The sequence below is a fragment of the Lytechinus pictus genome, chromosome 2 (assembly GCF_037042905.1).
Source record: "Lytechinus pictus isolate F3 Inbred chromosome 2, Lp3.0, whole genome shotgun sequence".
Taxonomy (NCBI): Eukaryota; Metazoa; Echinodermata; class Echinoidea; order Temnopleuroida; family Toxopneustidae; genus Lytechinus; species Lytechinus pictus.
In genome coordinates this window covers 58,206,001-58,230,706 of record NC_087246.1, presented here as the reverse complement: position 1 = coordinate 58,230,706, position 24,706 = coordinate 58,206,001, and the positions used below count along the sequence as shown (strand labels likewise).

Sequence of the window (24,706 nt, the reverse complement as noted above, 5' to 3'; positions counted from 1 at the left end):
AATTTTTAGTATACGTACGTGATCTGGCCTGATCGAAAATTTGCTGTTAATGGTTACCAAAAGTGCTTAGAAAGTCAAAATTTTAGGTCAGAATATCATAAATTTTTATCTCGCTCTTCGCGCTCACATGCACCAACGATGCTTCACGGTTCGAGTACTTAAAATGTCCAACTTAGGTCAAAATTTTTTTAGCTCGCGCTCGCATTAAATGTTTTGTGAGATACTCACCTGTTCATGATAAAATGCTTACTCGACTGTCCAAATTTTAGGTCAGAATATCAAAAAACTTTCTGCTCGCGCTTCTCGCGCGCATCAATAATACACTGTTCACACAAAAAGTGCTCATAATAGAGCATTCAGTTTAATTTGGGTCGGAATTAAAAAAAATTTAAATCAGCTCTCGCTTTGCGCTTGCATAAAATGTTGAGATACCCATGCATCCTGTTCTAATTGATTACCAAAATATAGACTTTCCAAATTTGAGGACAGAATATCAAATTTTTCAGCTCGTGTTTCGCGCTCGTACTACATATAGGCCTAATGATCATGTTCACGGCTACAAAAAGTGCTTAGAATATCCGATTGGGAAACATATACAGATGAAAATATCCCCCATCCCCCTGGATCCGCCCCTCAGTGGTAAAGAAATGTCAGCTCCCGCTTACATAATTAATTTTTAGTCGGACCTATTCTGATGAGAAGTTAAACTTAATTGAAACCCCAAAGTGCTCTAGCTTTTATGCTTTCAGGGGGGGGGTATAAAGCTGATCGTTAGTTATAAGAGCGACATTCGACTGGTGATCATTTCTAGTGGGAAATGATATGACCATTAAATGTTCATTGGGATTATTTAGGGTGTGAAGGTTCACCAGTCGTTCTTAAAGTCTCTCTTAAAGGTATGATCCGGGCTAAAAATATTTATATCTATAAATAGAGTAAAATTCACAGAGCAAAATGCTGAAAATTTCACCAAATTCGGATAACAAATAACGAAGTTATTTAATTCTAAAGTTTATCAATATTTTGTGAAAACACTTATATGCACATCATCCCAAAATTAGGTCGCCCCCCGGGTTTGGGATACGCGCCTGAATATGATATGATATTCATTTCATCTTCCTACAGTAGGCATATACGATAATGATTTGATTACTTGTGAAAATATTCGGTTATCATATAGGTTTTATCAGTGTCGACTCATCTCCCTCCCTTAGTTTAAGATAAAAGTCACATTGTTAAACAAATAGGGACATTTTCATGAAAAAGAAACATTTGGGAGGGGATACATGAAAATGTGAGGGCCGCGGGGTGTGCCCCTGGTCCAACGCTTCAGTTGGAGGATGATCAAGTTGATCAAGTCCTATAATACAAGCATCGTTGCATTAAAGTAAGTAATAAGATCTAAATGTTACATTTTGTTTCCCCAAATTAATTGTTGCCAGTTTCAGTTGTATACTTTTAATTCATATGTTTCATTTTATTTTCTTATACTGACTGGATGGAGGTAAAGGGGTACGTGTGGGAATTTAGAAGACTTGTGGGTCATGGAATAGTTAACCTTTTCCAAACCCAGGCAGCCCCTTCATCTCTATTCCAGGTTCTTTGTAAAAATGTCACGTATATCCTATTGTTATGTAATTTGTATTGTACTATAATTTATGTATTTTGAAATGCCGAATAAATAATAATAATGATAAATTGTCGAGTCATCCAATTTACGAAAAAGGGTCTTTGCTTTAAGACTATGTGGCTCATCGTGCCGCTGGAGCCTGGATTGGAGCTCGAACTCGAAACGAACTCGAAAGATATCATATCGAGTACGGTACATTCGTTAATCTGATCTACGCTGCAATTAAGTTGATACAGAATGTTTCCCTTGACAAGATTATTGTCTTTAGCTAGACCAATCAACCATTTCCATTTCAGGATGGCAAGTGCTGCTGCTACAGGTTCGAGGCGTTTGGAAGGAAAAGTTGCAGTAGTTACAGCTTCCACGGAAGGGTGAGCTCGTATTTAATGATTATGTACACAAAAGTTTGTTTACATTACATGAAAATGAATGTCAAAGCCGAATGTAAAGGAGATCGCATTCATCTCGTGCAATACGTGTGGCAGCTGCAGGCAGTAGGATTAGCCAGGCGGCTTCTTGAGAGTAAAAATCATTTACTAACGTAGGCTTACTCTCAATGAAGCCAGGGAGTCGAGTCCTTCCTATTAAAAAAAACCTGAAACTTTCGCCCCCGAGATTTCTACGCTCTCGTTATTTTTAAACAAGAATTCATCAAAAAAATGAGAAAAATATTGTGAAAAGACGGAAGAGACTTGCCCGATGTTTAGACGGAATGGCATTAGACTAAATGAAAGTAGGCCATGTGGTGAGTGGATGAACTGATGCCTGGTATGGTAGTGGTATAGACCAAATGATAGTAGACGAGTTGGCAATTTGACGAATTGGCATTAGACGAATTGGAAATAAACAGTGCAATATGGCATAGATGCCAAGTTCAAATTCTAACTGTACAAAAAATGTTTTGAATTATAAAATAAACATTCTTGGCCATTACACGTCTGTATTGTTGGAATATTGAACGATGCTGAAATATTATTCTCATTCTTTCAGCACTTATATTACAAATTTATTAATTGGATGTTATAATTATTATAAAAAAATTATTATAAAAAAAGTAGATTAGGCCTACTTTTTTTTTTTTTTTTTTTTAGCTCATTCCATGCTTCAGAAGGGGTTTTATTCATCAAGAAAAAAATAGACAGATACTTTATTTTGATCGGGCACCAAATTAAAATAATTTTATTATGAAATTTGTATTTTCTTCTAATAAACACATCCATCACATCAAAACCGTTTTATGGCACACACATTCATATGAATTAGAATTGACTTTTTCCCAGGACCAAAATCCAATTGAAACCAGTTGGATTTCTAACTGGTTTCAATTGGTTTCAATTGGTTTCAACTGGTTTCAATTGGTTTTAACTGGAATTTAACAATTTCCAGTTGAAACCAATTGAAACCAGTTGGGTAACTGGAAATCCTAACTGGAACCAGTTGGGCAACTGGAAATACTAACTGGAACCAGTTGGGTAACTGGAAATCCTAACTGGAACCAGTTGGGTAACTGGACATTTCTTCCAACTGGAAATGACTTCTAACTGGAACCAGTTGGGTAACTGGAAATCCTAACTGGAACCAGTTGGGTAACTGGACATTTCTTCCAACTGGAAATGACTTCTAACTGGAACCAGTTGGGTAACTGGAAATCCTAACTGGAACCAGTTGGGTAACTGGACATTTCTTCCAACTGGAAATGACTTCTAACTGGAACCAGTTGGGTAACTGGAAATCCTAACTGGAACCAGTTGGGTAACTGGACATTCCTTCCAACTGGAAATGACTTCTAACTGGAACCAGTTGGGTAACTGAAAATCCTAACTGGAACCAGTTGGGTAAATGGAAATGACTTCTAACTGGAAAGTTGGGTAACTGGAAATGACTTCAACCAGTTGGGTAACTGGAAATCCTAACTGGAACCAGTTGGGTAACTGGAAATCCTAACTGGATCCAGTTGGGTAACTGGAAATGACTTCCAATTGGTTTCCAGTTGGAAATTTTCCAGTTATCCAACTGGATCCAATTGAAAACCAGTTGATTTGCATATTATCTGGCAATGTGTACAGATTAATGTTTTATGTGATTCATCATTATTTACAATGTATCTATCCATTTCTTTTCATTCTCAAGTGCCACACTTTTTTAAGATAAATGTTTCGAATACTTACCAGTGAAAACCATGTTCATAAATATTATAGATTATAATTAAAACAGATTAAAAGATAATTAGTACACCACTAACTGTTACCAAATTACATCAAATACAAATACATATATTCGAAGCTCCTTCATGTAAATTTATATATATATATGAGAGTCTACATTTCATCAATGCCCTTTACATTGGTATTTATAGACATATAATAATGCTTCTGTGTTGGCATGAGCAATAGTTAGTACGAATGCTAATTAATTTGTAGCTAATTAGGTTCATTCCAACTGGAAGTCCCAATTGGATCCAGTTGAAACCAATTGGTTTCAACTGGAACCAGTTGCCTCCAATTGGTTTCAACTGGAACCAGTTGCCTCCAATTGGTTTCAACTGGAACCAATTGAAACCAGTTGCCTCCAATTGGATTCAACTGGTTTTAATAGGGAAATTGGAACAACTGGTACCAACCGAGATGCAGTTGCCTAATTGGTTTCAACTGGAACCAATTGAAACCAATTGGCAACTGGTTCCAGTTGCCCAATTGGTTTCTAACTGGAACCAATTGGCAACTGGTTTCAATTGGAACCAGTTGTTCCAATTTCCCTATTGAAACCAGTTGGCCAACTGGTTTCAATTGGTTTTGCTCTAATTGGTTTCAACTGGATTTTGGTCCTGGGAGGGATTTACCCAAACTGAAGAGTCTTTAACTGCGTTCCTTATTTCTCTCCCCCATGCAGAATTGGCTATGCCATCGCCAAGAGACTAGGTGAAGAAGGTGCACATGTTGTTATCAGCAGTCGGAAGCAGGCCAATGTAGACAAGGCATTGAAGAGCTTAAAAGAGGCCAATCTCAGCGTTTCAGGTCTGGTGTGCCATGTAGGCAAAGAGTCTGATAGGGCCAAACTTATAGAGATGGTGAGATGATTAATCAGTTCATGATCAATGCTTGGTATTAACACAGACGCTGATATAAACCGTGATCAACAAGTGGGTCTTCACACAAGACTAGCACAAATGAAGCTTTACCTTTTTAGGCCTTGGATCAATGTAACCCATCATCGTGTTTATCAGATTTGTCGCAGTCAAAGCCGATTTTCACAGATTATTTGATTCATTGTCAAATTTTATCCTAATCTTATATACATACTTCAACAAACTATACCGGTAAATAACGATACATTATATTTCATCATAGGCTCTAGTTCAAGCATCGTAAGGTAAGTTGTAGGAAGAAAAATCATATCATGATAGTGTTACTGTATTGGCTATTGGGTAATCATCAAATCCAGATAATCAAATAACAATTTTTTTTTTTATCTTGTAAACTTTTTTTTTCAGGCTGTCAAGGAAAATGGTGGATTAGATATCTTGGTATCAAATGCTGCAGCAAATCCCTTCTTTGGCAAAATATTAGATGTAAGTTTAATATTTTCTCATTGTTATGTTTGTTTAGTAAATCTCTTGTTGAAAATTAAATGTGTTGCCTTTTTTTTTTCTTTTTGACTTCTTTTGTTCTGTCAATCATGACATCTAATTTAAGGAATTTTTCATGGAGCTTAAGTTTACTTTTCGTTTTGTTTCATTCATGACAATGTATTCAGGGATGCTTCTTAAAGTCTATAGAAAAGTGGGAAAATCATCTAGACGAGCAATCTATCTAAATTCAAGAGATCTTTTTAGTGCCCAAAAATGTTTATACAAAGCAGGAATTCTTACTTTTTTTTCTGAAACTAATTTTCCTTTTTATTCCATAGATGTTGTATAGCATTTGCTATTTTTTCATTTAAAGAGATTATTTATGAAAAAGATGTATCATTTGAAGTTGTATTATAAAGATGATTGAGTTATACTCTCAAGAAATCACAGCTCCTTTAGTGAGCTTCTGATATCCAATTGAGTTTTCACAAAAAATAGTGGTAGACCAGACTATGGAAATATCATCCACTGTTATAAGGTTTAAGTAAGTACTTGTATTTGTGTGTGTTTTCTACTCATTGTATTTTTTCTTGTATAAAAATAATCATGTTTTGACCATTCTTTTCTTTCTTTAGTGTGATGATAAATCCTGGGACAAGGTAGGTTTTATTTTGAAATCTTCACGAAATATTTAGATTACAATTTATCACGTACCCATTATTGTGAATTTCATTCACATTAGATTTGTGAACATAGAATATGAAGAAAAAAAAATAGTTTCAGTGTATGTGTAAAGTTGCCTTGTAAATTTCTTGAGATGTTCAAAAATGTTCAAATTAGACTACATGAGGCCAGAGACTGGTAAATGTAAAGGAACATACTGTGAGGAGGGTCCTTGGACCTGAAGAAAATTAGATTCTAGTCAACATTTATTTCCAAAGCATTCATATAGATGGCATTTGTATTGCTCATGATATAATGGAGGTGGCAACTATTAAGGCACAGCTTGTAGCCAGTGCACAGTAGATGCATTAAATTAAAGATATGGTACATCATCCTAAACTTACAGAGTCAAAGACAATTTTAGTTTAGACTCTGACTATAATCTCTCCATATTCATGGATGACTAGACTTTATATTCTCTTCCTAGATATTTGAAATCAATGTGAAGTCAGCATTTCTTTTGGTAAAGGAAAGTGTTCCTCACATGGTCTCAAGAGGGTGAGTATATTTAAATTGGATCTTGATTGGATACATGACAACAGATATTGATTCTTCATTACGATATGAGATGCAACTGAGCCGAGTTTGGAAATTCATTGCTCTAACTGTTGGTAGCCAAATAGGTTGCAAATCTCTATAACTAGAATAGATGATCAAAGTGTCATCACTTTTGGCACTCAAAATATACAAACTATCTTAAAATGATAAGTTCAATTGTTTTCTTCACCATTAAATCATAGGAAAGATCCTCACAAGAAGCAAAAAGTATATGACACTTTCATAATTAAAACCTATACTCAGACCATGGTTTAGATTATAATTGAGTTGAGAATGCAGACCTTAGTTTCTCCCACCATCTCCACTAAGTACTCACATTTGGTCATACATAGTGCAGTGCTGCAGTCAGACTAGCTAAACCAACTCCAGACCATCAAAAGCTATTGCGTTATTACCTACTCACATTTGGTCATACATAGTGCAGTGCTGCAGTCAGACTAGCTAAACCGACTCCAGACCATCAAAAGATATTGCATTATTACCTATGACATAGCATCTGTTGGTTTTGAGTCAGTTTTAATGGTATGACTGTAGCCATGCAGGACAAGGGGACCATGTTATCCTTTGGTTTGGACAAATAACAATTATTTAAAATTATATCAGCTGAAATGATGCAAAAAAATATTCACACATCAGGGGCGGATCCAGGATTTTCCAAAAAAAGGAAATGTTGTCAAGCAAAACAAAAAGAAAAAATGCTTTTCCCCCCAAAAAAAAATTGACAAGCAAAAACATTTCAAATTTTGATTATGGCTGTCAAAGAGGGGGGGGGGGGCGGATGTGCCCTCCCCCTTCTTGATCCGCCATTGTGACACATACTCTTAGCACCACAATAAACCAGCTAATATATAGTATTGATAGTTATGTACAAATCACAATCCTTTCAAAACTTCATTTTTTAAAGATGCATTTGTTGTTAACTCAAATGTCCATTTGTACAATACACGGCAGAAAAATCTTATCCACCAACCACATGCAAGAACAAATACTGCTTTGAATTCTTTTGTGATAGTTTGTAATAGTTTGTATCAAAGAATAGAATAAGTTACCACAAAGCTTTAGATCCAGTCCAACACTGCCCCTATTTGAAAATTCATGTCGAAAATATTTATTTGAAAGATTACAAAATATCATAAATTGAATCTTCATTCTTGATAAACCATGTGTGTGTGTGTGTGTGTGTGGACTTTTTTCTTATTTACTATCTAGATTATCATTGTATATATTTTTCATCACATTCTTGTTGTAATGTTCTATATAAGGGGCCCCATTTACAAGCTCTGCTTCTATCAGGTCCCAAACCTATCATGTATTCTCATTTTTTTTGTTAAACTGTGTAATATGTCTCTTGTTTGATTGGTTTAAATAAAACTTGAACTTGAAATTAAACTTGAACTTGAACCCTGCTAACCAAAGTGCTAGCACACTTTGGTAAATTAAGTCTGAAGCCAAATTGTGCTGAGCTTAACCCTGGGGAAATTCGTAGGGCTAAGACCTCCCATTAGCCCCACCTATTTTCCCGGGGTTAAGGAATTTCCTAAAAAGGAATTCATTATCCTTAATAGTCTCGACTACCTTTGTTTTTTTGTTTTTTTTGCAGAGGAGGATCTGTTGTTTTAGTATCATCAATAGCAGGATATATGCCCTTTGAGGTAAGTTTTTCACAAAGCAAAATATTTCTTATGTATGTCTTTGTCTCTAGAATTTCTGATGCATTTCTTTGTTTTTTTTTCATTTTTTTTCTTCAGGTTTTTGTCTCGCCTGAACAAAGTTCTGCAGGGACTTTTACCATTTTCAGTAACTCATTTTGTTTTATTTGCACCAGGATCGCACTAAAATAGTCTGCACCACAGGCGTTCAGTAACTATAGCAGAGCCGCTCTACTTTACGATAACCCATTCAAAAACATCAGGGATAACTGTCATGGTAACTGAACACACAGTATATAGAGCAGAAGAGCTCCGTATTGATATCTTTATCCGTGTTGGGAATTTTGGCCGGGGCATGGTGCTGCTATCCTTCATAAACTTAAATGGTTGTCACATAGTGCGGGACTGGCGCTGAACTGGTGCTGATAAAAGCAGCACCAAACAAGCCCAGGCCTGGTGCAGATGCAGGCTATTTTAGCCTGCGCCATTCATAAACTCAAAATTTTACGACTTAGCCTGGGCTTGATCCGGACCAGTGAGTTACTGAAAGCAGCATGAGTGACCACTTTTCCTGTTAGTCTGTTACAAAAATGTTAACAGTTTTTGTTCAACTTGCTCCCATTTCTTTATTTCTGTATCAATTGTGTTTACACTTGGTACAAATGATCATTGGGTAAAAGTATGAAAATTAGCTATTTTTGGCATGATATTGATGCATAAAAATCGTGTGGTTTCCCAATGCTATACCCATACATCTCAAGAAAATACATAGTCATAAAAAAAATAGACATTAATATTGCGACGCTGCCTTTTTGCGTTCTGGAAAAATCATGGAAAGCTTCAAAGGGGGCCCCACCCCCCACAGTCCTGTCAGGGTTAAACAATGTTCTACATAATTTTGAGGTATGGATGATTTGATCTTTATATATCATATTGTCTTTTTTTTCAGTTACTAGGACCATACTCGGTCAGTAAGACCGCCCTCTTGGGTCTAACAAAAGCACTCACTCCACAGCTCACAGAGATGAACATCAGGGTAAACTGTGTTGCTCCAGGTCTTATCAAAACCAACTTTAGTGCTGCTGTAAGTATGATTATCTGGAGAGATTGAAGTGGAATTCTTTGGGGGAAAAAAATTACAGTCACCTGCCTGTATTCTGATCGGTTTATTTCCAATTGGTCTAATGCCAATTAGTCTAATTACCAACTCGACTACTATCATTCTGTCTATCATCAATTCGTCCACTCACCACATGGTCTACTTTCATTTAGTCTAATAACATCAACATTTCGTCTAACAACCATTTGGTCCAATCATCACTTCGTCTAATCACCATTTCGTCTATTGACCATTTCATCTCATTATCAGTTGGGCTAATATCCATTTCATTTTCATTAATTTAGTTAGTCCACTTAGTCCAATTAGACCAAATGGTATATGGACTAAATGGCTGTTGGACCGACTGGTTATCAGACAAAATGGTGAGAAGACGAACTGACATTTAGACCATGTGGATAGTGGACGAACTGATGGTAGACCAAATGATAGTAGACGAGTTGGCAATTTGGATGAATTGGAAATAACCCTCTGTACATGTAATAATAATAATTAACATCATTTATATAGCGCTTATCACAAAGAATGTCTCTAAGCGCTTAAGGAAAATACATAGGAAGACAAGAAATTTCAGCTAAAATCAAATTATACATGTTAACAGTTGAAAGTAGACAGTTGAAGCCGCATATGCTAAGGACGATCTATTTAACGAAAAGATGAGTTTTTAACATAGATTTGAATTTGTCAGTTGAGTCTGCTTGTTTTATGCTCTGAGGAAGGTTGTTCCAAAGTTGAGGGGATGCTGAACAAAAAGACCGGGAACCATAAGACTGGGTGTTGATGGCAGGAATGTAATACATCAGGAGCCCATAACACAAAACTTAGCAATGATTATAGAACATTTTTCTACGATCGATTCCATTGACTACTTCTGAAGGTTTCCATGGCGAAGAAGAATAGTGTAGTAGGTTTCACGGTACACCATGTATCTCCTGAGGACGACAAGAGCACACTTGAAACGTCGAGATTGGGTAGTCCTTTTCAGGACCAACACTTGCCCAAGAAAGATACATGGTGTTCCGTGCAACCTACTACACTATTCTTCTTCGCCATGGAAACCTTCAGAAGTAGTCAATGGAATCGATCGTAGAAAAAAAGTCCTGCAATCATTGCTAAGTTTTGTGTTATGGGCTCCTGATTGTTAGTGGATTCATAATGGCACACTTATGTGAAAACTGTCATTCCGGTCTTTAAACTAATGAATATTTGGAAATAAACTACATGTGTGTTTTTAATGTGTAATTTATTCATTTGTTTTTTCTTTCTGAGTGTTAAGAAGCCCTTTCAGCAGAGCTGATTTCAAAAGGGTCAACATTTTTGTCTCGCCTGCATAGCAGAGCGAGACTATAGGCGCCGCTTTTCCGACGGCGACGGCGGCGGCGGCGGCGGCGTCAACATCAAATCTTAACCTAAGGTTAAGTTTTTGAAATGACATCATAACTTAGAAAGTATATGGACCTAGTTCATGAAACTTGGACATAAGGTTAATCAAGTATTACTGAACATCCTGCCTGAGTTTCAGGTCACATGACCAAGGTCAAAGGTCATTTAGGGTCAATGAACTTAGACCATGTTGGGAAAATTATTTTCAAAATCTTAACCGAAGGTTAAGTTTTTGAAATGACATCATAACTTAGAAAGTATATGGACCTAGTTCATGAAACTTGGGCATAAGGTTAATCAAGTATTAGTAAACATCCTGCTTGAGTTTCAGGTCACGTGACCAAGGTCAAAGGTCATTTAGGGTCAATGAACTTTGGTCAAGTTGGGGGTATTTGTTGAATTACTATCATAACTTTGAAAATATATGGATCTAGTCCATGAAACTTGGACATAAGGTTAATCAAGTATTAGTGAACATCCTGCTTGAGTTTCAGGTCACATGACCAAGGTCAAAGGTCATTTAGGGTCAATGAACTTTGGCCAAGTTGGGGGTATTTGTTGAATTACCATCATAACTTTGAAAATTTATGGATCTAGTTTATGAAACTTGGACATTAGGTTAATCAAGTACCACTGAATATCCTGTGCGAGTTTCAGATCACATGACCATGGTCAATGGTCATTGAAGGTCAATGAACTTTGGCCGTGTTGGGGGTATTTGTTAAATTACCATCCTAACTCTGAAAGTTTATGGATCTAGTTCATAAAACTTGGACATAAGAGTAATCAAGTATCACTGAACATCCTGTACGAGTTTCAGGTCACATGACCATGGTCAAAGGTCATTAAAGGTCAATGAACTTTGGCCGTGTTGGGGGTATTTGTTGAATTACCATCCTAACTCTGAAAGTTTATGGATCTAGTTCATAAAACTTGGGATATAAGAGTAATAAAGCATCACTGAACATCCCCTGTGAGTTTCAGGTCACAAAACCAAGTCAAAGGTCAGTTAAGGTCAATAAACTTAGGCCATGTTGGGGTAATTGTTGAAGTGCCATCATAACTTTGAAAGTTTATGGATAGAGTGAATGAAATGTGGACATGGGTGTAGTTGACAAGTCTTAAGTCACCGTTCAAATGTCATTTATGGTCAATGAACGTGGTATTATGTCATTATATGAATGGTGTTTTTGTGAATGATTATTTTATAGTAGTTTTCAAAGTTAGCACTGCTGCTATATTAAATCGCGTAATGCAGGCGAGACTGCCAGAGGCGTTCCACTTGTTCAATAAGCATACTGTACATTAAAATAGAAGTGTAGCATAAAATGAAGAATGAAGGAAATACTTTGTTATTGAAACTTTGAATATCCATCAAAGAAATTTGTCTGCACATGAGGAGATCTAATGGCCATGTATTATATATTTCAAAGGAAGAGAATTATGTAAGTACCATCGTTATTGTTAAGTAATGATTTCTGGTTCATTTTTTTTTCGTACAGCTATTTGCAACAGAGGAGAGTACTAAATTAGCCTTGAGTCAGATTCCTATGAAACGGTAATTTGCCTTTTATCATTAAAAGATTTGGGGTTTATTTTGTTTTTTATTCATCTCTGTACACCAGGGGAGTGTTCTATCAATATATGTTGTCTGACAAGTACAACTTTCCTTGATTGTGATTGGCTAAAAAGTATTGTCGCTATGGTACCTGTTGGATAAAACATCTGACAGTTTCTGTAGGAGCTGTGCTTCTCAGCCGATCAAAATCATGGCGAGTTGTCAGATCTGACAATTTGTCAGACAAAACAATGTTGAAGAAACACTTTCAGTTCAAAACTCTGTAGTATCTGAAGTATTTCACCTAGCTTAAACAGTTTTATTTCTTAAGTTCATCTCTACTTATCACTTTACTTTAGTAACTTTATAGTAAGCCAAAATACAAGTGATATAGCTTTGATATCAGATAAAGAACATACGTGTTGCACCAAAAGGGTGACTATTATAATAATAATATTTCTGTTGCGTCTTTTTCTTGGAAAGGTACAAAGTGCATTACATAACATAAACTGTTTTCGCCATCAAAATAGCTAAAGATGATTTTTCTTAAACATTTTTATTTGATGATTTTTTCCTTCATTGGTATTTTTTTTATTCAGATTTCTGTGTAAATATTCTTTCCCCTTTCCTGTGTGTCCCTTTGTATATGCTAATGAATGTTATGGAAATTGCATTAGCTTCTGAAGATTTTCATTACTGTAAGAATGTATTATCTGTTTTACTTTGTTGGAAATGAAATGAAGTGTTGAAATATTAAAATCTTTTTTTTTAAATCTAGATTTTCTGTATAATCACGAGTGACCTTAATCATTACTTGACAAACCATTCCTTTATTAAGAATTTGGGTAAAGGGAACGTAGTAGCCAAGTCAATGTTTGCATTCACCAAGTTATGTCAATTCCAAGGTCCAACTTGTATAAAAGGGATTGTTAGTCTTGGAAACAGACCACTGTTGTTACTTAAGCTTAATGGATGAACAAAGGTCATGGACTGATTATATGTGTATAATGGCTTGAATACCATATTAGAAAATACAGTCAAATCTGTCTTAGCAGCCACCTGTCTGCAGTGAAAATCTGTTTTAGTTGCCACATGAATTGTCTCCCATTTGAAAGGAATGTAGAACCGGTTCCGTGACTTTTGCTCTGGCGACAATTGCTCCGTTGGAAAATCTGCATGTTAAACCAAACATAAAATCTAACATCCAAAATTAAATAAACCCTAATCATTATGTTTACATTATTCTGAACCAAAAACTCTATTACATTCCTAACTCTACCCCTATCCCCTCTGAGATATTAAGACCGGAGCAAATGTTGCAGGAGCAAATGTTGTAGAACCCGTCTATAAATACCACCTGTCTCAAGTGACCACTTTTTCTGTTTCCTTTGGATGGCCTTCATAGACAGGTTTGATTGTACTTGTAATTCCTACTCCTGAGTAATTACATACATTTCTTTCATTGATTTGATTGAATTGTCTTCTGCATGAATACCAAATGCCCGTCACTCGGTCAGTAAAAAAAATTAGTAATATCAAATTAGTCATTTGATTAATCAGTCTATCATTCATCACTCAACAATCAATCAATCAACAGATCAATCATTCACTCAACAATCAATCAATCGATCAACCAACCAATCAACCAACCAATCAATCAATCAGTCATTCACTCAACAATCATTCATCACTCAACAATCAATCATTCAACCAACCAACATGTCTACATTGTGACCAGGGCTTTGAAGTCAATACATACAGTACACCATGAAAAACATTACTACTCCCACTACCCAGGCGAGGTCAATAGGGACCTGGCAGGAATATATTCCTTGAAAAGCAGTGCACATACTGACAGCTGCTCTGCTAAAGCCAGGGTAATGCGTACGTCTGATATAGTAGGTCCTAGGGCTATATATGCATGTGAAGTTATTATAATCATTTCTTATTTTTCTTATTATGTTATCATTATTACTCTTTTATTTACTTATTTGATTCTATAATATATTCATTGATCATTTGTTACAGAGCCGGTACTCCTGATGAGATTGCGGGGATAGTATCTTTCTTAGCTTCTGACGATGCTAGCTACATCACTGGTGAAAACATGCTGGTAGCTGGAGGATCTCCTTCAAAACTTTGATTGTATCCATAATCCAATTTCACTCTTTAGTCTATACAATAATACTGTATTGTATATTGTACCAAGGAGACAACAAAATGCAAATTATTTCATGTAGCTTCCAATATCTAAAGAAGTACAAAAGAATACACAGCTGCACTGTAGCCTTTGGTGATGACAGGTAATGCCGCCAGTTTTATGGGGAAACTGAAAAGGGGTTGTGGTTGATAATACATAATTGGGTATATCTCCAATTCTATTTGATCACAAAATGTGGATATCATTAAACACATGACAAGATATATCTCAAATGCTTATTCTGTACTTAAATTTTCAATTCATCATTTACAAATTTCCACACTTCCACATTACAAAAAAAAAAATTTAGTTTGAGGGAATATACATGTATCTATTTGTGATGTTATTTGTCACGGTTCCAGCCAGTCAAGTTAAAATCATAATTCAATAAATATTGTAACATTAGTTTTTGCTTTCCCCCATAAAAGTTAGCAATATACCCGACCAGAGGCAGCGAAAAGTAATTATCATTACGAAAGCATATTTCCTATTTTATCTGGCCAATAAGTCTGTTAGTTAGGTAGCAATCTTCTGTCTACAATTTTCTACAAAAATCCAATGAAACTTATGCCCGACATATTTTATCCCTGCGGCATCAAAGTGGCTATTGAGGGAAGGTGTTGGCTGGTTCTCCATCTCTCAAGACTCCTTGATTGTACAAATAATGCACAGGTAGGGAGGTTGTTGGTGATGATGCAGTGCACCAGAATTGAAATATCTAAATTTTGTTGTTTTAGTTTGTTGGAGTATTCAATACTCCCACAAAACTAAAACAACAAAATTATAATTAAATTCTGACAAACGATATACTTTGTATTCAGATGCTTCTTAAAGGGAGATTATCACCTGTTTTCATGGAGAATTCAACACCATTTGGATATTGATCACCCTGAGTAGAACAAGATGCATGAATAGTAGACAGTATGTAATGCCACTGGAAAATGCCTTATGGTTAACTCATTAAATAACTTCCTGGTCGGATAGTTGCACGAAGCTGAGCAAGCTTGGCTGTAGAATTTCTTGTTGGTACCAAGTTTGCTTACCCCCAAAGATGTCTCTGTTACAGGTATTTCCAATGCTTTTCACAAGAGTCTGGGGTCAGCAAATAACAATCCACTCCCCATGAAAGCGGGTGCCCATCTGATTTGAAGAACAAGAGTTTTTATCTACAGAGATTGTGTTTCAAATAGCTGAGCTGATGGGAATTCAAATGATTGTGAATCTGATTTGGTACCCACTTAAGATTAGTCACCAGTCGTGTGAAAGTCATGTGTAATGTACAAACAGATTCGTGAAACTCCTTCCTCTGAGATAGATTATATGATGTAATGAGACAACTCTAACTTGGTTTTATGTTGACTGTGCCAGGGAGGCATTTTATGTTGAATATTGTGTTGTAAATTGAATTACATACAAAGATAACTTAAATGATACGTGAATAAAGAAAAGTAACCAATTAATTTGAGTTTTCTTGTTAGAGTGGAGGTTATATTTTATCATGAGGACACTTTTGTCACACCATTGAAGCTAAGACAACCCATATAAAAAAAAAGAAGCAGAAACTCCAAATTGTTCAAAATAGAAATCTGAATAAATTGATCTTGGGGCCCAGCAGCCACTGAGCAGTGCCTGATCAATGTTGCCCTATCCCTTAAACTGTTGAACGCCAAACGGGGTAGCAGCAGCAAGCGTTTTTCACCATTTTTAACGTCTTTCCTGTCCTTCCGGTTGTGAGATGGACGCATTACCAACAAAGCCGACAAAAACTGGTTATGCCTGAATTATACCTGAAATAATATATTTTCAATGACATGCAATGCTGCTATTTTTTGTATAGTTCTCAGAACTTTTGATTCAAAGAACATTGTAATAATATAGAATTGAATTAAATATTTAATGCATTTACTTTAAAAAATTGTATTTTACATGGACCAAATATATTATAGACTTTGTGACTACGAAATATAAAGAATTTTGTCATGTCATATTATATTTTAAGTTCGAGAGCCAATATGTAATTGTATACATGTATGCATCTTGTATTTCATTGTCTGTAAATTAATGAATCATGATCATAAATATAATGTAAATCTATGTTAAAATACCCGAATTGTATTATTCATGTGATCATTTGAGGTGTCCAGTATGTATATATGATCAGTGGTATACCAGCCTTTAGCCAATCCACATTAAAAACATTTCTAGTGGAGAATAAATGGCCCAAAATGCATTCAACATGTTTTGATTATTTCCAAATTTCACATTCACCTTAAACTTACATCACACTTTATGATGTACACAGAAAGAAATCACCAAAGGGTTTAAGATAAAGTACAACATACAGGCAATTTGAATGCATGGAATCAGTGATATTGTGTGAGTACTACTGAAATCAATTAATTTCTGATTTGCAAATTCAACCTAGATATTTCTGCAATTAGACATCTTCATTAGAAAGTCTTGTCTTTGATAACTACACATAGAAAAAATGCACTCTTATATTGCACAAGGGTTTCAAGTTATAATTACTTTAAAAGCTGTTGTAGTGAAACATACTACCAAATACTTTTTAAAGTTTCCATCATATCAATTGCAATATTTTCTTACAATTCATCAAACTTTCACCACAAATGTAAAAAAACCTCTAAAACAGGGATTCTCAAACAGCGGCGCGCGCACCACTTGTGGCGCAACGAGCCTTGCGGAGTGGCGCGTGGGAGCCGGTATGAAAAAATTGGGAAAATATGTATATAAATTGATGATTGATGATAATTTTACACAAAGGGAAAAAACAAGTAAGTTATACTTTAAACTTCATTGATTTTATTTTTATTTATTCTAACGTTATGGTTTTTATATGCTTGGTTTATGGACTCATGTGCGACTGTCAATAGTCGGTATGTGCATCATGATATAGGTAGGCCTATACAAATTATCTCTATGATCACAAGTGATCTGATAGCCCCGTTCGTCGGTTGGATATCTATCACGTTTTCAACTATTTTCTACGGCTAGTAATTTCACATTTCCAGATTATGCATTGAAAATTGATGGAATTGCTCAGATGCAGCATTTGAAATGATGACAATAAATACATAATTTAACATTCTTATACTTGACAAGCCATGCTTTTAATCAACAACTTGGACTCCTGGCAAAACACATCATATCGGAAAATGTGGTGACATAAATTATATACAGATATAAAATAAAGTTCTTAATTTGCATATTAATTCGGCATCACGAAAAAATTTTCACAGAAGGAGTTTTAGTCATATTGAAAATCAGAAACTTTGTTTCCAAAGCCGATTATTTAAAATCCAAGGTTGTGAAAGGGAAATGTTGCAAGGTATTGCCTGCTGTGATATGTGCATGCCCTCGTGAACTAGCGGTATCAATGGTATGTTGTGAAAAGTCACTTATCATTTGAAAAATACTAAATCGTGTAGTTTGTTTGCATTTGTGTTTCTTGTATTGATATTAATTAGATCCCCTCTTGGCCATTTAAAAAGCCTCATATTCCGAAGCTTCAAGGGGCTCCGCCCCCTCGAGCCCACCAGGGGCCCTAGCTGGCCCTCAGCAATATTTCGCTCATTAGCACTAGTGGAGCAGTACAGATTCTCAACAAGAAATGTGGAGCACCTCCAAAATGTAATTGAGAATGACTGCTCTTAAACATAAAGATGTCAAATTTTGCTCAAATCACTTTTTTTTTTTTAAATACATGATTGATGGCATTGGTTCACTAACGAATCGCCTATACCATGATGATTCCATCTGTGAAGTGTTTGGTTGTAGTTCAATGGAAATGAAGGTAGTTGCTCCAATGGAAATAAAGGCAGGCAGTAACTCTATTTGAATTAAAAATCACTAATTCATTTAAAGGGATGGTCCAGGCTGGAGATATATCTATCTCAATAAATAGAGTAAAATTCAAAGAGCAAAAGCCTGAAAATTTGATCGAAATCAGATAACAAATAACAAAGTTATTGAATTTTAAAGATTTGCATTATTCCGGTGAAACAGTTCAGGCATGTCTTTATGAATATTCATTAGGTGGGCTGATGATGTCATATCCCCACTTGTTCTTTTGTATTTTATTACATAACAAAAACAGTTGGATTGAAAACTGATTAAGTGCATTAATTATTTATTGCCGCAACTTATTTGATCATAATGGAGACATCATTTACACATGTATGAAAAAATGAAACATTTATGATTTCATGTAATAACATAAGAAAAAGGAAAGTGGAGATGTGACATCAGCCCACCTAATGAATATTCATGATGATGTGCATATAAGTGTTTTCATAAAATATTGATAAACTTTAAAATTAAATAACTTCGTTATTTGTTATCCAATTTTGGTGAAATTTTCAGCATTTTGCTCTGTGAATTTTATTCTATTCATTTAGATATAAATATTTTCAGCCCTGACCATCCCTTTAAATTCAATATTTGCAATCCTTCCAGTCATACATAGCTGTTCAAGCTGAGCAGTCACTAGTTTCTTAAAATCTTGTAAGATTTGGTGAAAAAGGTTCCACCAATACCGTTATGAATTTGGGCTTGGTTTCTATGTGACACATTTAGCCACTCAAGTGGTTTGCCAGCTGGGTGCTCTTAGGCAGTGTACGGAAAATCTATTCATTGCCATTTTAGATTTCAATTTATTTCGAAAGGTTTAGTTATTGTGGTTTACCCTTGGCTGTGATAGTCATTCAATCAGAAGCATATTTATTCATTAAAAGTATGTTTATTCATTCAACAAACTTACTCTCAACTTATTAACCTACATCTAATCATTATTTCATAAAAGTTCTATCCCCATCCTTATCCCTTGTTTTCTGATAAAGGAGCCATTAGTGATTATTGTGGGGGAAAACTTTGTGTCACCACTATTAGCAATCCACCACCCCCAAATCAACAATAAGTCACCTGGAAAGGTTCTCTGTAAATAGCCAAAATCTCTTCATAAGGTAAAAATGTGAATATTAGCTTATCTGAAGAAATATGCTTCTTCACTGTCAAAATTGTAAAGATAAATAGAAGACGAGACACACAAGATTCTTTGACACAACTTTTTCTCTGGATTGCTCACATGTTTCACAAAGATTGTGCAGTGTGCACATCTCATGATAGAGTGAACCCCAAACTTCAAATCTTGTTTTCTCAATCTTTAAAGTCAGTGTCACAGAATTTCTTCTACATTCAATCAAGTACTTCTGCATATTATTGTTGGTATACTTTGAAAAGGAATATCTATCTCACTTTAAAACTTAGGATTTTTTTTTCAAGTTCAAATAAAAATCTCAAAATTAAATTTGGGCTACTTATTGTTGGTTTGGGGTTGACGAGTCACAAACAATTATGATCGGACGTTCTCGAGACTTCTCTCATGTTAACAAAATGAAATATATATGTACAACATGATAAACTGCGGTTGATTATAGCTGCTACCCGACCATCACCCTCTTCCTGCCGCGTTGCCTTACTTCCTCCAACTTCTTCATCACATCTCCAGACTTCTTGTAGTTCTCTGTATAGACATCAAGGACTCTCTTAAACAGCTCCTCAGTGTTTGGGTGTGAGCTTAGAAAAGCCCTCTCCAACACGTACAGATCCACCCCTTTGTCCTCCCACAGATGTGATATCTGGCTGAGTCCAAAATCGATCATGATCAGATGCGATTCCTCATACGGCTGACGTAGAAGCATATTTGAGGTTGTTAGATCACCATGGATGACATCCACACTATGCATAGATGCTAGGGTTGCTCCAATCTTAGACGCTAGTGATACCAGTCTTTCATCGTCGATAGATGCTCCGGAGCTCTGAATCTGCTGGATGTACTCACGGACTGTGAGGGAGTCCTCTACGTATTCCATGTGAATAGAATGAGTCTCATTGTCGAAAAAGTATACCACAGGTGTAGTAATTCCTGTGAATTTGAAAGAGAAGTAGGCACAAAACTAGATATCAATGAAAAACACAAGGCTATGTCTGTACTCTAAATATATCCCTTCCCTGTCTTATCTGGGGTGTAACATAATGAAATAAAATTCATATTTACGATAGATAACTTTTTTGACGCAACTTTTTGCAGTACACTTAAAATTATGTTTGACAATATTTAAAGTTGGTTCAAAGATTCAATCCCTGGTTTGTCCTGTCTCCAAAATAGATCTTAAACATGTCTTATTTCTGACTAATCTCTTATTGATCTGCCTTAATCATATTTGTGTATGTGCAAAAATCATATGTGTGCAATTCTTGTTCAAGCTTAACTTTCTTCTCTCCACCTGCAATAAATACTGGAGCAGATCCAACTGCATAATAAAAATACCAAAGGGAAGACCACAGAGCTAGTTGATGGTCATGTACATCATCTAAATCTTCATTTAGTTAATAAATGTAGAGATTTAAACAATGATGGCTGAAAATGAGAGTTAATAAATGTAGAGATTTAAACAATGATGGCTGAAAATGAGAAATTGTGACTGGAGGTTGGATTGCAAGATTAGGCCTACATGTATGCTATTTTACATAATCATGCCATTGTTCCAAATCAAATTATCCCTTCTCTATATCTGATGATGAAATGAAAATCTTTCAAATAGATAAAATTTTTTGTAAACTTGATATTTGATAAAGATTTATTCTATGAGGTTTGAAAATTAGAAATTGTGACTGTAGGTTGGGTGGCACAAAGTTATATGCTATATTTCACACAATCATGCAATTGTTCCGAATAAGCTAATTGGCCTGATAAGAACATTCTCCCACTCACCAGCCTTCCTACATTTGACAATAGTCCTGACCTCCTGACCAGTTCGTTTGTGTGATAGTTTAGCATCCAGCTTTGGGTGTCTGTAGGCTTTCTTGAATCTCTGCTTCACAATGGAGCTACGACCCATGAAGGTACTCTTGTAAATCCTAGCTTCCGCTCCCTGCTTCAAGAGACTAAGCTTGGAGCTGGCTGGTTGGTCTTCTTCCAGAGTTGATTTGCTAGATGTCACAGCCAATTCCATTTTTAAGGAACTACCCCAGTGATACTTTGAAGGGAAATACGCACCTTTATGTATGAGATGAATGAAAGAAAGACAAATATCATTCATCTCTTGTGACTGAACATACACACGCTTTAGGGATCATGCAACTATTACATGTCTACTGTAGATAAAGGACTAGATATATACAAATAACAGAGTTGTTGGTCTCACAGCCAGCCTTGAGCCCCTCAATTTTTTTTCCAGAACTGTGTATAAAAACATTAAAATTATTATTAAAAAAAAAAATCAACGATCTGCATCTGGTACATTAATGTAAACTTATCTTTGAAAAATCATGAAATCTTAGCTCAAAATCAATAATTCTGATCATCACCAACACAGAAAAGCACATGTGGGACTAGACCAAAAGCTTCGATCTCTGTTATATTGGTTGTTCTGCTGAACTCCGTTGGCTCCACTCACCAATTACAGAGACCGAAGTTCTAACTCGATCTGTACCGGGGGGGGGGCCACTTACATTGACGAGTGGATACCATGCGCGACCAAAAAAACACGTAAAAAGGATGTCTTTTTCAAGATAGGGCATGTTACGTACGGAACGTGATAAGGGTGTCAAAAACACAAAAATAATGAAAAAAAGGGTATCTATTTCGCTAGGAAAGCTACGTGTTTAGGGTCATATTTGCGGGAATGATAAAACAAAATTAAAATGTTTTATTAAGGATGTCCTTTTTGCCCCAGCACTACGTGTTTAGAGTCAGATTTGCGCGAGGTGTAGAAGGTGCATGGGGCCGTACTAAACCAAATGGTGTGTAAAGGTAAAACCGACGACTGACGGACCCATCACTGTACTTGTTTAGGGGTTCATTTCAGGGAATACTTGTCAAGAGTTTCGTTTTTTTTCTTCTAATACTTGTTAAGGGTAGGGTTTCAGACGCCAATACCTACTATTATTAAGGGGTGCATTTTCAGAATTCGGAAAATACGTGTTTAGGGTGCTTTTCGAGACCCCATGGTCGCGCATGGTATCCACTCATCAATGGAAGTGACCCCCCCCCCCCCCCCGGGGATCTGTTCAGGGCCGGACTCAATGGCAATATATGTTTATGTATTAAGTTCGGATAAACCAACGAAGGGGAGTTGCACGACAGCCGAAGAAAGTCATTTTTGTTTGTCCTTTTAAGTTTGTATTTTCCCCGTTTTGGTTCAGGCCAAAATGGAATAATAATTTTTATTTTGGTCCAGTTCTTTTTATATATTTTTATGAAATAAAGACACAAAAAATGAGCCCCGTCGGGGACTTTGCATTGTTAACCCCCTAATGACGGCTGCACGATCGCGAGCCGTCCGTGTACGAGGAGAAATTTAAATAATTATAATAAATTTTAAAATGTTTTTTAAAAACTTCCTCGAAACAGACGGCTGCCAGCTGTCTAATGTGGGACAGTGTATATTATTGCTTCGAAAAATACTTACTAGACATTTGATGAAATTCCGTGCTTATTTTAATCATTTCTCAGCAATTTTCTTGGCATCTAGGCCAGCGCCAGCTGAGCAACTAGTTGAACTTGCCCCGGCTATTTGGCACACATTTTTTTAAATCGTAACGTTACCACAACAATTGCCCCTTATTTTAAAAAGAAATCTCAAATTCTTGGCTTAAATTTACCTGTATTAATCTTGATCTTGAAGTTAAATGACAGACATCAGCTTAAGTTTACTACTGTCGGCTGATTGGAGTCTCCAGCCCGTTCTCGATCGACCTCGTGCGGGTAAATGCAGGCAGCGCAGGCACGTCGGAGACCGTACCAGTCGCAGGTGAGATTTACGCTACATGAGCACACGAGGTCAAATATGACAATAGCAGACGCCATTTGTAGGCTCTTTCGATACTATAATTTTTTAAATACTACTATTGATTTAACGATAATTAAAAATAATTTTTAAAGATTTAATTTATTAATAAAAATGATAAAATAATTTTATTTCGACTATCAATAAAGTAAAATAGTCATTAATAATATTGAAATATTTGTTAATTAAACTATTCCTGACCCTTCCCATCATACAGTTTTTGACGCGATCACGACAACGACACGTAGCACGGCCATCAATTTCTCACTGCATAAACCAAAAAAGAATACAAAATGTCTGTAAATCTGTTCACCGTGATAAACAAATTTTATGATGAATACACGACGAGAACACCACTTAAGTTGAAAATAATTGATGCATACCTGACGTACATTCTGTTGACTGGGGTTGTGCAATTTGTCTACTGTGCACTTGTTGGAACTTTCCCGTTCAACTCTTTCCTCTCGGGATTCATTTCCAGTGTCGGATCCTTCGTGCTCGCCGGTAAGTCCGGGGGAGAACGATTGATGGGGGCCGGGGCCTGGATGGGGGATGGGGACGCTCAGCGTGTTTGGATGTCCGTCAGTCCGGACAGTTAAAAAAAAATGGAAGCATTCTTTTTGTATTTGAATTAAAGTTGTGAATTAAACCCAATTTGACTTTAGTTGGCGTCATCAATCATTGAAATATTGCTTGAGCGAGCCGGTGGCGGTGGATCGTATATGACGCACAGCACACTTTTCATGAATTCAATCATATCAAACACGTCATCATTCAGGCGCGCCGGAACACTTTCAGTTTTGGGGGGGCAAAATCCCGAAGGGGGCACAATACTTTTGACAGCGTGAGATACCGAAGGCGAAGCAATCGAGAGGGTGTGGGACCCCCCCCCCCCCCATGGTAACTAAAAAATAAGGACTTTGTGTAAAAATGGAGTATAAAAGTTGCGTTTCTAAGAGCATTCAAAAATAAATTTCTTGAGAATTAAACATAGAATTCACTACGAATGACTATACTCATAATTTATGAGAACCTATGAGTATGAAATCTACGCGCAAAACGATCGCTTCGGAATGTGGTTTTCATGTCTGATCAATTAAATTACGTATTACGCTTATATTGACTCAAAATACCAGAAATTACATTTTTCATGCAATATCCTTTCAGAAACATTTATTTATGTACATTTACATACACGGACGACGCGAGAGAGCACAATCATCATAAGTTTCAAGTAATTCCTGTCAGAACAAGGAGTGTATTAAGCAGAAGAAGCGTAACAACAGAAACAAAAGAAATTCTAATGAAAGTCTTTTCAAATTCAAAATGTCATACTGTTCTGACGTGACAAACGTCGATAAGCACTTAAATCCCCATTCTATGCAAATCATTTCTGACATCAGCATTGGAGATATAGTCCCTGATTATCATGGGCAATACGTTTCACAAG

At 36.1% G+C, this 24,706-nt stretch overlaps 2 protein-coding genes across 2 annotated transcripts; one reads left to right on the top strand and one right to left on the bottom strand.

Moving 5' to 3' along the window:
- Positions 1 to 1,738: 1,738 nt before the first annotated feature.
- Positions 1,739 to 16,490, top strand: LOC129276969 (dehydrogenase/reductase SDR family member 4-like). Its single transcript, XM_064095255.1, has 9 exons — positions 1,739 to 2,001; positions 4,520 to 4,697; positions 5,121 to 5,198; positions 5,834 to 5,857; positions 6,349 to 6,419; positions 8,080 to 8,131; positions 9,078 to 9,212; positions 12,131 to 12,186; positions 14,215 to 16,490. The coding sequence occupies exons 1-9, from the start codon at positions 1,868 to 1,870 to the stop codon at positions 14,327 to 14,329; spliced, it is 843 nt and encodes a 280-aa protein (XP_063951325.1). The 5' UTR covers positions 1,739 to 1,867; the 3' UTR covers positions 14,330 to 16,490.
- LOC129270284 (EKC/KEOPS complex subunit Tp53rkb-like) lies at positions 15,847 to 23,274 on the bottom strand. Its single transcript, XM_054907683.2, has 3 exons — positions 23,072 to 23,274; positions 21,180 to 21,464; positions 15,847 to 20,330 (listed from the first exon to the last, which is right to left on the bottom strand). Exons 2-3 carry the CDS (start codon positions 21,418 to 21,420, stop codon positions 19,846 to 19,848), a joined length of 726 nt encoding a protein of 241 aa, XP_054763658.2. The 5' UTR covers positions 21,421 to 21,464; positions 23,072 to 23,274; the 3' UTR covers positions 15,847 to 19,845.
- Positions 23,275 to 24,706: the final 1,432 nt, after the last annotated feature.

Excerpts from the sequence above, each read along its gene's own strand:
- LOC129276969 (XM_064095255.1), top strand. The coding sequence starts at position 1,868 with ATGTTTCCCTTGACAAGATTATTGTCTTTAGCTAGACCAATCAACCAT. Across the intron at positions 4,698-5,120 it reads GGGCCAAACTTATAGAGATG|GCTGTCAAGGAAAATGGTGG; the intron begins GTGAGATGATTA and ends TTTTTTTTTCAG. Across the intron at positions 6,420-8,079 it reads CCTCACATGGTCTCAAGAGG|AGGAGGATCTGTTGTTTTAG; the intron begins GTGAGTATATTT and ends TTTTTTTTGCAG.
- LOC129270284 (XM_054907683.2), bottom strand. The coding sequence starts at position 21,420 with ATGGAATTGGCTGTGACATCTAGCAAATCAACTCTGGAAGAAGACCAA. Across the intron at positions 20,331-21,179 it reads TGTCAAATGTAGGAAGGCTG|GAATTACTACACCTGTGGTA; the intron begins GTGAGTGGGAGA and ends TCAAATTCACAG.